The 18,034-nt window shown below is 37.6% G+C and overlaps 1 protein-coding gene across 1 annotated transcript in view; it reads right to left on the bottom strand.

Annotated features, from left to right (window-relative positions):
• Positions 1-18,034, bottom strand: part of LOC122803163 (short transient receptor potential channel 2-like) — a 1,104,815-nt gene that overhangs the window by 134,688 nt on the left and 952,093 nt on the right. The window contains exon 17 of the mRNA XM_044072780.1: positions 12,383-12,475. Coding sequence (XP_043928715.1) covers positions 12,383-12,475 — 93 coding nt within the window. The remainder of the gene's footprint in view (positions 1-12,382; positions 12,476-18,034) is intronic.

Raw genomic sequence — 18,034 nt, 5'->3', positions numbered from 1 at the left:
AAGGGCATCCAAAAGTTTGGCTTTAATATCATCAGGTAAGGCCTGCAGATGAAGCCAAGAATTATGCCACATCACAGAACCTGAATTATGAATTGTCCACCAATTAATATAACTTTACAGTAATTACACCTACCAAATTTATTCACAAATGGTTTCCTATTATGTCTTTTATTTTCTTTCTCAAAAATATTTTTAAAATTCAGACCTTTCCTATAACTAATAATTGGATTCTCTCCCATCTTTTCACTAACCATCATATCATCCCGCATAACTTTCCAATTTTTATTAACTATCGATTTTATCATTCTACTCTCTAGACTAAAAGTGGTGACAAATGAATTGCGGAAGTAATAGTTCATCCTTTCCTTCCTCATCAAATTCACTTTGGACATTAGTTCTACTTCTACACTCTCTTAAATCATGAGGGTACAATATGATCCCTCAACATCTTCTTAACTTCATATATCAACTCATCCACCATATGCTCAGGATGCCCTCTTTTCAAAAATATTCCTTTCAGTGTTTGGCATTCATCCTCAAAAATTATGTTCTAATGAGACCATACAGGCCACTCACTCTAACAAGCTGTCCTTTAACTATAACTTTCTTCTGGGGACAGAGTAATGCAGAAACACACTAGAGTAATGCAGAAACATACTGGAGCAGGTAGGTCTCCTATAAACATGAGAAGTATATCTCTTATTACTGGGATCCTCTTCTAATAGTAGTAAGCAATCCTAGTGTCGCTAACTTCATAGGTAAATTCCAAAAATGCAGTTCTTTTATTTATATATTCCAAAAATGGAGCTATTTAATCTTTCTTATCTCTCCACACTACAAATATATCACTCAAATAACATAAATATCATCTGTAGGAATCCTTAAATGTATTATTAAACAAATATAAATATTCCCATTGTATCATAAGTATATTTGCAAATGAGGTCTAGAAGGAGACCCCATAGATACCCCTTTCTTTTGCAGATAATATTGTCCCTCAAACAATATAAAATAGTTTTCAAGTATTATTTCCAGCATTTCCTTGTATAGAGTGATTCTATCTTTTCCTGCACCTCTCCTAAGTAGTACCAAAACCACTGAACCCCCAAATCATGGGGTATAACTGTATATAAATCTTTCACATCTACAGTGACAAGCATATGCCTTTTCTTATTGTTTTTGTAGACTTGCATATCTGTGAAATTAGGGACAGCCTTTTTCATCATTCTATTGGCTATCCACCACTTTTCTGGTCTATTCTGATCCTCCCCCTCGCCCACAAGAACAATTACAGCCTAATCAGGACCAGCCCTTTTCATCATACTATTGGCTATCCACCACTTTTTCTGGACTATTCTGTCCTCCCCTTCCCCCACAAGACCTATTACAGCCTATCCTAGCTTTCTTAAGCTACAGGAGCCAGTGTCCTGGTACTGCTGTAACATTAAGTTTAGTACCCAACTGTGTCTTAGTCCCTCCCTTATTTGAAAGCTTACCTCTGCTCCTTGCTGGTTCCCACATTTAACTAACTTTATATCTTACAACTGGCTTTTCAGTAGTCAGATTTCAATAAATAAGGATTGTATTGGTGTGCCATACCCTCGTTAAACTTACTGATAGTTTTATTTGAAGATCCTTACCTGCAGAACTCGGTGCTGCCTTGCTCCGTTTGCCCTCTCTAACACTCGGGTTCACTCCGCTCTCCTACCCTGCCCCCATTTCCCACCTGCCCCTGGTACCTCTAGTCTTATATTTAGCCATCTCCACCCACCAAAACTCCAACCAATCACAGATTAGACATGCCCTCTCACTACCCTCCATTAACCTATATCAAATTGTAGCCCCCTCCATATCCTCACTTACAATAATGAAACCATCACATAATCATAGAATAACCACTATCCTTTCATGTAATCTCACTATCCTATTTATCCTAACACTAACCCTCTACCTCACCTCCTACCAAGCCACACTAAATGCCTATGCTACCCCAGCAAAAGATACCTCCAGTTATATTCCTCATACTCCTCACTACAGCCAACACATATCCTCAAACCTATACTATCACACTATGATAGCACCTAACTCACTTATTTTACTCTCAATCACTCCAAGCTCACCAACAACAAACAAGTATATAGCCATCCTAACTAAACTTTCCAAACTCTTACACCATATAAACTACCAACTAATCCTAGCAGGAGATATACACCCAAATGCAGGGCCTTACCCAATGCAAACTACCATAGCTAATTCAACCTTTTCTTCTAGCCATCTACCTACTACAAGACCAAAAACCAGCCTACTAATTCTGAGCTTAAATATTCAAAGTATTAACAATAAGGTACACTCATTGCATGCACTACTATCCACCTACTTCCCTGATATATTATGTCTGACAGAATCCTGGCTAAAGCCCACTACAACAGACAATGAGTTCTTAGTAGATACAATGTACTACGCCACGATAGACTGTCTAAAAAAGGGGTAGGGGTAGTATTACTCGATAAAAACACTCTAAATATCCTCCTAGCTAAACTCAAACTTAGCGTCAAAAAGTCAGTCAACAGTAACACATGCTATATACCACCAGGTAACAACATCCCTACCCTAGAAGCCTTCCTACAATGGACAAGTCAAAACCTGCCCCAGGAAACTATCATCTTCAGTGACTTTAATATAGATTGAAACAAATGTTCAGCTATTAACCCCACAAACCATATCAACCTCTACAGTTTCTCACAAGTCATCCAATCAAGCACTAGACTAGGAAATGCAAAAATCAAAGAGAGCCTCCTAGACTGGATCTTAATAAATAAGACCAACACCTCTTACCAAGCAGGCATCCTCCCAGACTCCCTTAGCAAACATCAACCCAACTTCCTAATAAAATTCAAAACCCAGGCCGACCCTACCCCCATATTACAAACAACCCATAACACAAAAAACCTTTTGATACTAACAAATTCAAACTGGAGCTAAAGCACCATAACTGGAACATATTGAAAGTACTACCTCTAGAAGAAGCTGTAATCCATTTTAATAACACTTTCCTAGAAATCCTAACTGACAGTGTTCCAGCACGGACCATTAAACTCAAAATTAAAACAGCCCCCTGGCTTACCAGAGAGACTAAAAATAGAATATCAGAAAGGAACAAAGCCTGGTATCACTGGAGAGCCACAAAAACCCCAGCAGCTAAGGAACAATTCCAAAAACTTAGGAATGAGACAAAAAAGCAGTTCTCCTAGATAAAAATAATTTCCTACAACTACAAAACAAGCATCACAACAACCCCAAGAAATTCTGGGCAGGAATAAATAAGCTACTCCACCCTGGCAGACCCTCCTCTCCACCTCCAACCTCCACTAGTGAAATCACAAATATACCAGACACATTTAACAAATACTTCATAGAAACTATTTCTAATCTTGTTCAAAAACAGCCCACATCCACCACCACTAATTACCCAGAACCTGTAGATAGACCCAAAACAACCTTCCAGTTTCAACCCAACCCTAACAACTATGTCAAAAGGTTGCTATCCTTAAACCTACTACACTAGCAGCTGAAGGGATACCTGTTGAATACCTTCAGTTGGCTGCCAATGAACTTGCCTTCCCTATATCCATCCTTCTAAACAGATCGCTCTCAGAAACCTCAATACCACCCATCTGGAAGACCTCCTATATTATCCCCCTCCATAAAGGCGGTACCTCCACCAACCTCACCAACTATTGCCCCATAGCCATCTTGCCTCCACTAGCTAAAATACTTGAGAAATGTATACACCATCAACCTATGCCATACCTGCTTAACAACCAACTTCTCTTTCTTTTACAAACCTAATCAACCAAAACAAACACAAAGGCAATCTAATTTCTGCCATATTCTTGGACCTATCAAAGGCCTTTGATATGGTCAACCATCTTAAACTAGTACAAGCCCTTACTGACCTTGGCTTTAGTAACCAAGCATTAGCTTGGTTTCGGAACTATTTTCAAGGAAAACAACAAGCAGTTTGTTGGGACAACAACCTATCCACACTGCTACCCATCACCACAGGTCTCCCACAAGGGTCCATTATAGGTCCCCTGCTATTCTCCATATTCACCAGTAATCTCCACAGCATCTATCAAGATGCAACAGTTATACAATACGCTGATGACTCAACACTTGTCTGTTCAGCCAATGATCCTCAGAAACTCCTCTCTATAACCCAAAATGCATTCCATACCAGTGAAAACTGGTTTCTTAACAAAAACCTAATACTACATCTCCAAAAAAATAAACTGTTGCTATTTACACCTAACAAATCTACCACAATACCCAGCCCCTTTAATATTGTGTCCAGGGATGGGACTGTAATATCCCCTGACACTCACACTAAATTGCTAGGAGTGACCATTGATAATAACCTCAAATTTGATCAGCATATAAATCAATACCAAAATTGTGAAACTCAACACCTGTTACAATCAAATTGCAAAAATTGTTACTGGTGTCCTCTACTGAGCCCACCACTGCCATTCCCTAAAATAATTTGACTGGCTTGAATTCTCTAATCTCCTAAATTATCATTAACTTTCCTTTGCCCATAATCTCCTACTACTCCCAGAGAAAACTCCAGCTCTGGCCAATCTACTAGAACTACAAGCTAAAACTAGACAACTTCACTCTAGTGACAAAAGATTAATCAAGGTCACCAAGATCAACAACACAGCAGGGGACTCCCTCTTCCCTAACTACATAGGCAAACTTTGGAACATCCTACCTACTGCTATTACCTCAGCAGGCTCAAAGATTACATTTAAAAGACTCCTGAAAAAACACCTAAAGCACACATGGATATGCACATGTTCCCCACCTGGCTGACCGCCCCCCCCCCTCCCAACCTCTCCTCTTACTCTTGCCCTCTGACTTCAAGTTCATCATCAAAAGAATGCAACTTCTCTAGCTTCCTTCCAGTTCCACATCTAATTCTAACTCCTTAGGCAATACCCATATGTCACTGCTAGTTCACACTGTTATCTGTCCACTACACTTTTCTTTTTACACCTCTACTCTTACTCTGTACTTAAGCTACTTGCTCATCCTGCTTTTCTTACTTAACCTGTTATCCAATTTCCTGTCTCTGTCTCTTCTCCTCCTACTGTACTCCCTACTATGTCTAATCGTTGCTCTCTTTGTTGCTATACTCCCTACTGTGGCTAACCTTCTCACAAGTCAACTGTATAAAGCGAAAAATGCAACCCCTACTAACAATGTTCACCATTATGTAATGCCTCAACCTAAAACTGTAAAAGATGTGTTCAGTCTATGTAAATATGTTAAATCTTAAACTTTACTGCTATGTTACTAGTCAATGTTAAGTTTGGTACTATGTAAATTTGAATGCTTCTGTATACACCTTATATTTTGCTTAAAATTTAACTGTGGAGCTTTTCTCCCCAGACCTCCGCTGAAAATGGACATGCATCTAGTCGGACTTTCCCAGTCAACAAATGTAAAATAATATACATAAATAAATATATTTTTCATTAAACTCTAAGTTATTCATTTTATCTAAAAAATGCTGTGAATCTTTACATACAAATTCTTCATCCCTTACCAATGTTTTAAAATTGTTATCCAAAAATTGTGTGCCTGCACTAGTAATAGATGCCCTTCCATCTACTATGGGGTGCATTGGTGGATCATTAATATTCTTATGTATCTTTGGTATCCCAAATATTGTGGGTGCCACTGGAGATGTCATATTTAAAAAATTAAACTCTTCTATAGTAATACATCCTTCTATAACATATCATTTAATTGTGCCCTAATCTTTATATAGATCATATTAAGTTGATTCCTACTCACCAGTTCATGCATGTCTTCCTTTAAAATATTAATAATACTAGAAATATACTCAGATTTATCCATAATTACTACCCCACATTCATTATCTGGTTTCATAATTCACAAATTCTGAGTTTTTATATACTCTCGTTATTCCAATTCATCTCTAGTAATATTATATTCCTTATTGTTAATCTTTTTTTCGCAGTATATTTCTTATATCAAGTTCACAAATTTTCCCAAAGAATAATAAAGCCAGATGCAGGGGTGGATTAAACCTAATCAATACTCTATGGCATTAAATAATTCATTAAATATTAAACTAAAATTAAGCCTCCTTAAATATAACTTAAAATCCATTAAAACGTCTCCTACATTTGCCCTTTTAGTACGTATGAAAGATATTCCTTTAGAAAACATATCAGCACAAAACAAATCAATATTTACTGTTGAAAAAATATAGATTTTAAAACCTTTATCAGTGTTCATTACTATATTGCATTTAAAGTTCTTATTGCTGTCATTATTTATTACACATACAGTCTGAATGTTTGGGGCTACTGCTATCTCCTCTACCTGTGTTGTTGCCATCTCGATTGGCCACGTTGGGGAGGTTGGTTCATATAACCTGAATTCTGTTGGTTCCTCTCAGGGGATGTGTAGGGGTCTGTCTCTTCCCATTGGTTCCTGTGATTCCTCTCTTTGATCCATTCGGACCTCAGGTACAGAAGAATGTTGATTCTTTTCCTGGGTATTATTACTGAAATTCTCCCTCTCATACTCATTTCTTCCTCTGTGTATATAGTTGGGATTGGACAATCCATTATTACTTCTAAAGTTCTTCTTCCGCTAAACTTGTGACTCTGGTGGACAGGGATATGCTACTTCCTGAAGGTAGTCAACTCTGTCTTGTTCTAAGTTCTTCATTTTAGTGGCTTTAATACACTGTAACTGATGGTCAATACTCATAAAAATTCTAACATGTTCAAACAAATTGTTTATACTGCAGGTCATGAGTAATAAACCATGCTCTGGGGGGGGGGGGGCATGGCCATTATTATTAGAAAAGAGAGAGTTATCCTGACAGTTGCTTTTGAATGCTTGCAATTAGCCAGGATTGAGTGAACACATTTCAGTTGCATCGCTTTTAAAGCTTAAAGCATTGTGCAGAAAGTGTTGTAAGGTATAAGCTGTATATCAGTGGTAGTTTACTGATGGATGGGTATTTATAAATGCATGTGCAATTTAGGGAATGATTTTATGATTTTTATATTTATATTTGGTTTAGATTGTATTATAAAGTATTGTACGGGCTTGTACCCTGTAACTTTAAGATATGAGCTGTTACTTGGGGTTGTAAATCACATGATTTTTTTACACTATTTAAGTGGTCTTTTTTCTAACATTGCATTATATGATGATGCAGTTTTACAATAATAAGACAAAAGTGCTTATGTATCATATTTATTAAAAATGTATTGCAATTTGACCAGTGCAGTTTGACGTCCTTCTTATGAAATTAAAATAGCCACCCAAGCCACAGACAATTACAAGGTCTTTTTCAGTTATGTTTGTAATCTCAGAAGCACAATGCGGCAATGAGCAGAGCTTTTTGTGAACAATGTTAACTATACTAAAGGTGAAGATATAATGAGTTTACTGCCCAAAAACTGCAGCTCAAACTTTACCATTCTTTCACTTCCACCTATCCCACAAGATATAACTGCAACCAATTTGCCTCTAGCTAGTACACAAGATCAAGTCCTAAAATCAATATCAAAAGCTAAAAATACTGCATTGATGGGTCCTGGCAATATCCCTGGGTGCATCTTAAAGAACATGAAGCATGATTTACCCCCCCCCCCCAACACTGTTCAACTTCAGCCTCCATACAGGTCTTCTACCAAACAAGTGGAGAACAAACTCAATCATTCTCCTGCATAAGGGAGGACCTTCTACAGACCCAGGCAATTACAGAACCCTAGGTCTGACTGGCCTTATATGCAAAGCATTGGAAAGACTTCTCATGGAACTAATCAATAATAATAAAGGGACCTATAAACACTGGACTTGTCTCAGTATGGATTTGTCAAGGGCAGGCCATACTTACTCAGTCTTGTTGACATTTCTGAAAAGGTCACCAAAGCAATGGACAAAGGTAAGATTGTGCACACCACATAGCTTGACCTGGCCAAAACATTTGACACAATTCCCCACTCAGACAGTACAGAAAAGCTAAATATACTGTGAATAAACCCATACATCACCAACTATATTGCCAAATACTCATGGATAGGACACAGGAGATCAAAACAGGCAAAGCTACCTCCATAAAGAGACCAGTCCCCATTGGAGTTCCCCAGCATTCTGGGTTGGGACCTCTCCTATTTGGCATCTATTTCTCTGAAGTTAAAGTCAATACCAAATGGCTCTGGCTGACTAAATTTACAGTTTACTGAAAACTAGATGCAATTATTGAATCCCAAATGAGTTAGCCATCCTGCAGAAAGGTTTGTCTCAAACAAATAAATGACGCCAGAATCACAAACTAAAACTGAATTCCCAAAAATATATTATCATATCCTTTGGGAAGTTCTGTACCTGTGGAACTATCACATTGACAATATCCCTGAGAGTTGACCCAGTTATTGGGGATTTGGAACACTGACCTAACCGTCAACCAACATGTATCCACTTTTGTAAGAAAGACCTATATTGCACAGTTTGTAAACAAGGGTATTGTGTCTAGATCTAGACATGTCATTGTTTCCCTTTACTCAGCCCACATTAGGCCAGTGCCAGTCATTGAGTATAATGTCACCTTTGATGTGTATCCAAAGAGATATTTAACTAAAAGGATACAAGGCCTAAACAATCTTTCCTACATGGACCACTCAAAGTGCTGTCATTATACTTAATATTGTACAGAATGCTAAGAGGTGACTTGTGCCTGACATACAGGGCAACCCCTAACCCAGTACTAATGACCTACTGCACATTACCAAGTCAAATGACATCAGAAATAAGTCCAGGGATTTAAATCTCTTGTTATGCATCAACAGAACAGTGTGAAGTACATGTATATCTCACAGGGGATACCACTGCTCTAGAACATATTCCCATCCACTTAAACCAAAACACATCACTGTCTATACTGAAGCTTAACTTGGATGTATGGATGGATAATAGAAAAACACCAGGACTACCCCTTGTACTACTAATGGACAGAAGAATCTCCTGCATGTTTTATGTCACACATGGTTATGATTCCATTTATTCTCACTTGGGGTAATACATAATTACCAACTATGAGATGGGTAAGGCTAAGCTAACACAAAATGGGGTAGGTTAACTCAAGCTCCAAAGGAAACTGGTTAGACTTAAAATGATCTACAAGGGCAGCTAGCCTTGTACTCTACCAGGAACCTATGAACCTATAAACTGGTATAAAATGGCACTGTGGATGTAACTGGTAGAGAATGGCACTGTGGATGGAACTGGTACAGAATGGGACTGTGGATGGAACTGGTACAAAATTACACTGTGAATGAAATGGGTACAGAATGGCACTGTAGATGTAACTAGTACTAAATAGCACTGTAGACAGAACTAATACTGAATAGGACTGTGGACTGAACTGGTACAGAATGACACTGTGGAATAAATGGGTACAGAATGACACTGTGGATGAAACAAGTACAGAATTACACTGTGGATGGAACAAGTATAGAATCTCACTGTGGATAGAAGAGGTACCTAATGGCACTGTGGATGGAACGTATACAGAATGAGACAGTGGATGGTACTGATACAGCAAGGATGGAATAGGTACAGAGAACAGGTAGTGAATGACACTGTGGATGGAACTAGTACAGAATGGCACTGTAGACAGAACTAGTGCTGAGTGGTACTGTAGATGGAAGTAGTATTGAATGGGACTGTGAATGGAACTGATACTGAATTGCACTGTGGATGGAACTAAAACAGGATGGCACTGTGGATAGAATGGGTACAGAATGGCACTGTGGATTGAACTGACACAGAGTGTTACTATGGATGGAACTAGTACAGAAGGCACTGTGGATGGAACTAGTACAGAAGGCACTGTGGATGGAACTAGTACTGAAAGGTACTGTGGCTGGAATGGGTACAAAATGGCACTGTAGATGAAACTAGCACTGAAATGGACTGTGGAATGAACTGGTGCAGAATTGCAAGGGTTACCAGAGGGTCACTACAAGGATGGTTTAATGGCCATTCCTCCTTGGTGTTATTTTAAGATTTGTAGATTTATATTAATTATGGCTTACCAAGTTTAGTAATGACTTCAAACTGGGTGGCATTACGTTTTCCTTGGCAGACACCTCTTCTGAACAGAATGATCTCACAACAATTACACCTGGTGTGCAAACAATGGTTCAGTACTTAATAGCATTTCACATTAAAACATACAGTACGTGTTGTATTGTGTTTTATGGTAAGACAGCAGTCTCAGATTAAATATTACCTCAAGCATCATGCACTAAACATGGATCAGGATGTTAAGGCCTTGGGTATGTTAATCAATCATTGCAACAGTTTTCCTAAAGGATATCAGGGTAGCACATCTAATACTTAAAGGAATACTCTACCACTTGAGGAAGGTCATTATTCCCATATATACCTTACTAATTCACCTGTTTATATGTTATAATGTTCCATTTTCTGGTCTCTTATCCAAGCATCTTGTCAAGCTGGAAATGGGTTCATTTTCCTTACCAAGAAGGTTGACAATATGAGTAAACTGAGTTATTCAGAAAGCTTACAGCAGCTGTCCATCTTCTCAATGTCTTACCAACTCCTCAAGAGAGAGAGGTTCCTTGTATTCCAGGTTATGAAGGGGCCTCTATTTTCTGAAGCCTATAGATGAAGCACTTGTATGCAGGGGACAATACCTGCTAAAATTATTTTAATCTTAAAAAAATTAACAAAACTACTAAGTGCAACTGATTTAGCACCAGACAACTTGGACACTTTTGTAATCAAGTCTCCTCTCCATTAAAACTTAGTAAATATCTTGTGAATCATCTGTAAAAGGAAACTGCAAAAACAAATGCAAATATGTTGCAATGGAAACAAATCTAAATGCGACAAACATTTTAATAACATTGACAACATGATGGAGTTGTTGCATATTATTATATGAGTTAAATTTATTTCATCCTCACTATAAAACAATGTAACTCCCTGTACACATCTAAGAAATGTGTTGACGACTGTGCTGGTACCTCTGAATTCTAACATGGGATAATGGCTATCAAGCTTATGGAATGCCGATAGGCCATAAGCTTGTTTCTCATAGCTATGAATCTGTGAAGACACACCAGCAGACATCAAGACCTTATCTATCTTCTGGAATTTAATTTTTATTTATTTATTTGTTTGTTTGTTTGTTTATTTATTTATTGAATAAATTGCATTTTGTTGTTATTTATTTATTTGTTTGTTTATTTTTTGAGATTTTCAATTTAGAATGCATCCAACCGAATTCCTGAAATCATTGGAAATGTTAAGCTGTGGTGATTATTAATGAGGGATGAAAAACTGTTATGAGAAAAAAAAAAGTGTTTCAGTCAAGCTGTTAAGAAGCAGTCAAACATAGTAAAGGCAAGACTTTAATATTACACTTGTTTTTCTAAAGTCAGTTAGAAAACCAAATGTAGGATGGAATGCTGTCAAACCTGAGTTTTAATTTGTTTACATATATTTTAATATGTAGCACAGCTCATTTTGTCCTTTGTAACTCATCAGCATCCTGTAGGGTTACCACCTGTCCCACTTTGTGAGGGACAGTCCCATTTTGGGCAGTCGTGTTCTGCAAAAAAATTGAAAAAATGGCAAATGTCCTGAGATTTTAGGACAAACATTTTCCTATATTTTCTTTAATAGTTGCATAAAACCGTTATTTTGTATCTGAAATACCTAAATGTTATAAGAGACAGAATAAGCAACTGAAATGCTACAAGAATATGCTTTTATTTAGCCAAAAAAAGTGAAGTTCTATCCTTTGTACTGGCCATGGGCATGTTCTAGAAAAAACGTCCCACTTTGGGCATTTGAAAAGGTGACAACCGTAGCATCATGCCATCCAAGGACTCACAGAACAGAGTACAAGACTGCCAACAATTGAATAGCTGGGTGCATCTGCCTTTCCATTTTCTTTATTCACTTCTACAGTGCTACCTAACAGAGTAAAATAAGTATGATGGATTCTGTAGGGAAAATCAAGCAATCCATTTTCTTAACACTGTCTTGTTAAAATAACACCATCACTGTATATTTCAAAACATTCATACAAAAGCATTTCAGATAATTAATGGCGCACTCTTAGATAAAAGAAACACTCCCCCATGCTTTGAAACAAATGATTACTACTGCAGGTTATTCATCCAAAGTGACTTTCCAATCTTTATGTTATTGAGCAATTAAGTTATAAGGATCATTCTAAATGATATAATAATCAAAAATATAAAGGTAGTTAAAGTTGAGTTCAGTGACATACGTTCCCAGCCTCTCTGATGCAGCGTAATGGACATAGATGTTGTTGAGTCCGCACAGAAATGCTGTCAGAATGATCATCAGAATAAACATGAATCTGGAAAAGAGTAGAGGCAGAAACAATCACAGTTGTATCAGTTTACAGAGGAATTAAAATACCTCAGAAATACACATGTTATTTAACCTATAACTGAAAAAAGAAATAATGTGATTTGCTGGGAAATGAAGTCAGACTGAATAATGATGTCTTACTACTATAAATAACAAATACCAAATGCTAATACATTATCTTTTCAGTTTTCAAAGTATCAAAAAGGCATCATAGCTTGACAATCTGATTTTCAGCACATGACTGCAGTGAACTCACAGCCCCCCTACAGTAAAGGACTGGGACATTAGAAAATAGTAGAATAGGACTGGGGCATTGTACACACTGACAAAGGACTAGGGCATTATGCAACCTGTTTAACAGTACAGGACTATGGCAGCATGCAAGCTAATAATATATGACTGGGGCATAAAGAAGATTAATATAGGAGGCAGGCATTTTCCAAAATGTCACCAGTTATGGGGCATTATGTAAACTAACAATATGGGACTGTGCAAACCAACTTTAAATGACTGGGGCATTATAACATAGGATATTATTCAAACACATGCAAAAGTGAAGTATTATGCAAACTGTCTAGCAGTAACAGACTGCAACATTGCATAAAATAATAGTATAGGACTGAGACATTAAAACATGATATTGTTCACTGGGTAAGTCCAATGGATATTTCTCAGCTGCAACACAGGAGTAATGTTCAATTAAGTGACTTGCTCAAAGTCACACTGAAGGCAAATTAAGTCTGTAGACATCATACCCAAGAATGCTGCAACATTTAGCTATAATTGCATATAGCCTTAAACCACTACAGTGGCATTATGCAAACTAACAGTGTCAGCCTACGGCATTATGTAAACTAACAGTACAGGAATGGAAATTATTTGCTTAAACTCTACATTACCTTACTACTCCATCTCTACCTATACTGTATATAACTACTTGGAAATAATGAACACTGTTTTCCCCTACATTGACATTGCACTAAGTTTTTGTTGTAAAAATTCTGACATTGTACTCTACTGGTTTTCTGTATGATTTGTTGTAAATGCTTTTTGCAGTTTGATCGCTAACATTTGTACCCAACTGTTTTCTGTAAAATTTTATTGTAAAATGTTATTTCTCTAATTGTTTTAGCTGCCAATGCAATTTTCTTGCTGACTGTATGTAAAATGTTAATACTGATTGTGGAGCTTTTCTCCTCGGGTCTCCGCTGAAAATGAGCTAATGCTCAGCTGAACTAACCTGGTTAACAAATGTAAAATAAATAAATAAATAAAAATTATATCCCTCTATTATAGATAAAACTGTTATTTGTCCAGGTCATTGTAGCATAATAAAAGGCCTCTCTACCTTCACTGTGACATTTATCTGGTTAGGTCACATCCCATCTTCTGACTGAAAAAAGGCACATTTCACAAATAACACACAAAATAAGCAAATGGTTTAAGAGGATCTTGAAGTCACATAAACAGACAGCCATTAAGGTGAAACAGTACACCAAACAGCACTTTCAATGATGGTTAAAAACAACAAAACAACACAACAAAGTGGGGGTAAGGGGCAGCATACCACACTCTCAGCAGCAACCTCAAAGTTGCCATAAGCTGGGAAAAGGTGCATATGTGATTTTTTTTTTTTTTAAGTAAAACCAAGTATTTTCCATTCTCCTATTTACAACATGATCAGCAATAAACAGAAGCTGCCTTTGGTATGCTGAATTTAACTGGTAATTTAGGTTCATAGGTTGGTACTAGGCTATCGGCCCTAGGGCCTATACAAGCCTAGCCATAACAATTCCCTGGATATTTCTTCCCACAATATTTACTTCTCTGGACCCTTGTCTAGCAGGGCGACTGACATGATCCCCAGGTGAATTTCCTATCTCCCTTCCAATCATCAAGGTTCCTTTTGAAGAGGGCCAAGGAGGTGCTCTGCTTGACATGTATGGGCAGTCTATTCCAGAGTATGGGGAGTCTCTGGGTCAGGAACCTATCCCTCCAGCATGTTTTATCCATTGTGATGACAAGGTTTAGATCCTTGAGCGTGTGGTTCTGAGGGATTGAGATTTCTTTAAGTGGAGCACGTCCAACAGCTCAGGGTTTGACATGGCCTTGTATATTAAGCAGAGATCGCCTCTGAGTAGACGATATGCCACAGAGTATAGCTGGAGTTTTTTTAGACAGTCAGCATATGGCATCTGCTTTAGGCCTGTGATTCTTTTAGTGAGGTATTTCTGTGGCCTTTCCAGCTATTGCAGATGTCATGTGAGATACATACCAAATGGGGCATTATACTCTATAATGGCTATAATGAGGGATGAGTCCAGTGGGACAATGACCTCCTTTTTTCTGGATGAAAATCCGTTAGTGATGAGATATGCCACATAGAAGGATTTCCTGACTATTGTGGTGATGTGGTTATCGAAAGTGAGGCCTCTGTCCACCTGTGTCCCTAAGTCTCTCATCACACTTTCGATGTTTAGTATACTGCCACCTATGTGGTAATACATGGGTACATGTTTTTTTCCAAAGGGGATAACTATACATTTCTTGGCATTAAGCTTGAGCCCATGGCTCTGGCACCAGGCATCTGTTTCTGTAAGGCCTTTTTGTAGAATATCCACATCATTTGGGGATTCAATAATGGCTCCCAGTTTGCAGTCACCTGCGAACTTTGTTAGCCAGAGACCCTTGGTGTTGGTCTGTACTTCAGAGCAGTAGATGCCAAACAAGAGTGGTCCCAGGACTGAACCCTGAGGTACTCCACTTGTCACCTGTCACTTGTCTAAAGCTGGATTTGGAGTCGGTTACTTTTACAGTCTGGGTTCTGTCAGTAAGCCAGTTGGCAACCCATCGAGTGATGTAGGGATTTATGCCCAGCTTAGCAAGTTTATCTATGATTCCAGGGTGGGGGATGGCATCGAAGGCCTTGGCGAGGTCCAGATAGGCTGTGTGGACCACCTTACCCTCATCCACAGCTCTTGAGACTGATTCGAAGAAGTTAATCAGGTTCAGGAGACAAGATTGTCCCTTCACAAACCCAAACTGGGTGGGGTCCAATGTTTGAAGGTTGCCAATGTCTTTATTTATATATTGAGGTCTACATTTGTGATTTAGTATATATCTTAAAAACTGTGTATTATTTTCATCTAATCAGTATCTGCACTTTAAAATTCTCAGAAGAACAAAAAAGTCGCTGTAGTGCAATAATACCTAAATGCTTCAGATGAGAAAACTCAGTATGTAATCTGTCACATCAAAATATAGCCTAATACATGTGAGCTTTTTAATTGTTTCATATACTGACACATTTATCCCAAACTGCATTTTTCTGATGTTTGCATGATCGACATTTTGTTTTTTCTACAGTTTTCAATAGTTTATGTTTTCTGGTCTTTAGCAGCAGTATATTTTTATAAAATTCTGCTTTTTGTTTCTGATATCTGTTATGCTATGACTATTCCCGCTGTTCCACCTCTGCTACTGTTATTGTTATAACAGTTAATATTACTGTGTTACTGTGGTTACAATTACTTGTTAGTAATTACTGTTACTACTTGCATTACCATTAGACAGAGTTTGATGTAGTGATCCAAAACAACTGCAGGGGAACGCAGACATGGACTCTGTTTTTTTTTTTTATTTGCAGTTAAAGGAGTAGTCTACAATGGTGAAAAACTGGTCTTTACCATTCTGCTTTCAACTGGAAAAATGCAGGCAAAACTCAGACCGATAAGTTTGTTTCTTTCTATCACATACCAACTCATGCGTGCAAGTGCATGCGCACACACACACACACACACACACACACACACACACACACACACACACACATTTGCACATATCTACATGCACCTACAGTCTTTTCATGTTATCAGTCTGCTTTGTTATCCAGTCTACATCTTTGACCGCACATTTATTTTTTGTTTTCAGTAGCAGTAGAAAATATAACTGCAGCTTCATTATAACAGAACTCCCCACACATCAAGTAATGACATTTGCTACCTTAAAGTAACTACCCTCTCTTTTTTACTGATATAGCTAATAGTACAAGTGATATACAGGTCACATTGACAACCAAAGGTTGTTCTTCACCAATATGAGTGAAAGCATTTAAATAAAGAATAAATCAATGCAAATGTATTTACTGATGTCTGATAAGTAGAAAGGCCCACTGGAGTATTAACATTAGTTGCTCGTAGAGTGAACTTGAAGTCTGCTTTAGAAGCAGGCAGAAATATAAGTCAAAGAATAAAAACAGATTCAGTCATTGTTATAGGTTTTAGGGCTGTCTCTAAATGTATCCAAAAAAAATGTTCTACTTTCTCAGTTTATCAATAAAAATTGTCAAAATCATGATAACAGAATTAGTCTAAAAATTAAACAATGCAATTAAGTTATAGGGTGTATCTGCAGAATCAAATAATTTCTGTATCCTACCACTGGGAAAAAATAAATTTACAGTAGTACTCTTCAAAATGTTTTCACGTGGTACTTTACAGAAAGTCCATAACAGCATGTAATAAAGTTGTTAGATTTACCATGCGTAATTCTACAGAATATCACTTTATGTCTATTGGTAATCAAAAAGGATGTACACTGCAAATCACTTGCATTACATACAGTAAAGCTTTGCTTTCAACCTCCTTAATTATATATCCAGATCACAATTAAGAAGACATTTGGCATAATATAACCCCAGCAGTATTAAGGAACACATTCTCGGAAAACATTAGTTTTGTCAAAAGTCGCCATACTTCTGGCAATGTACTTTTCTATAATTCTATACCAAAAAAACTGGAACAAGCTACTCTGTGATATAAATACTCTAACCAGTTAGAAATTATTCAAGGTTAAAGTTCACAACCACACTCCTGATTAAGAATAAATTATTAAACTTCACAAGAATCACCTAAATGATTCAAAGGCTTACTTTTTTTTCAAACCCTAGTCCTGTCTCATTCAAATTAACAGATTGACCGAATACTATGCCCTTATACTCACATGTTCAAGTATACTAGGCTAATTGCGACATGACCTGTATATCACTTGTACTATTAGATATATCATTAAAGAATAGAGGGTAGTTACTTTAAAGTAGCAAATGTCATTACTTGATGTGTGGGGAGTTCTGTTATAATGAAGCTGCAGTTATATTTCTTACTGCTACTGAAAACAAAAACTAAATGTGCAGTCAAAGGTGTAGACTGGATGACGCAGTGGTGCAGTGGTAGCGCTGTCGCCTCACAGCAAGAGGTTCTGCAGTTCGATTCTTGGCTGGGGTGCCTTCTGTGTGGAGTCTGCATGTCCTCCCTGCATTCATGTGGGTTTCCTCCAGGTGCTCCAGTTTCCTCCCATGTTACAAAGACATGCATCTGGAGCGTTTCTCCCTGGGCCTCCTCTGAAAATTGGCTTTGTTCCAAGTCAGACTTTCCTGGTTAATAAATAAAATAATGACCACTGGCACCTTTTTAAGTCTAGCTATGCATCCCAAATCACTGACAAGTTCTTGTTCCCTTGGAAAGTGTAAAAAGGGGCTTGGGAAATA

Source organism: Protopterus annectens, chromosome 5.part1 (genome assembly GCF_019279795.1).
Source record: "Protopterus annectens isolate FY-2018-M chromosome 5.part1, PAN1.0, whole genome shotgun sequence".
Classification (NCBI taxonomy): domain Eukaryota; kingdom Metazoa; phylum Chordata; order Ceratodontiformes; family Protopteridae; genus Protopterus; species Protopterus annectens.
Note: the sequence above shows the minus strand (reverse complement) of the source record. Positions and strands in the feature narration are given on the sequence as shown.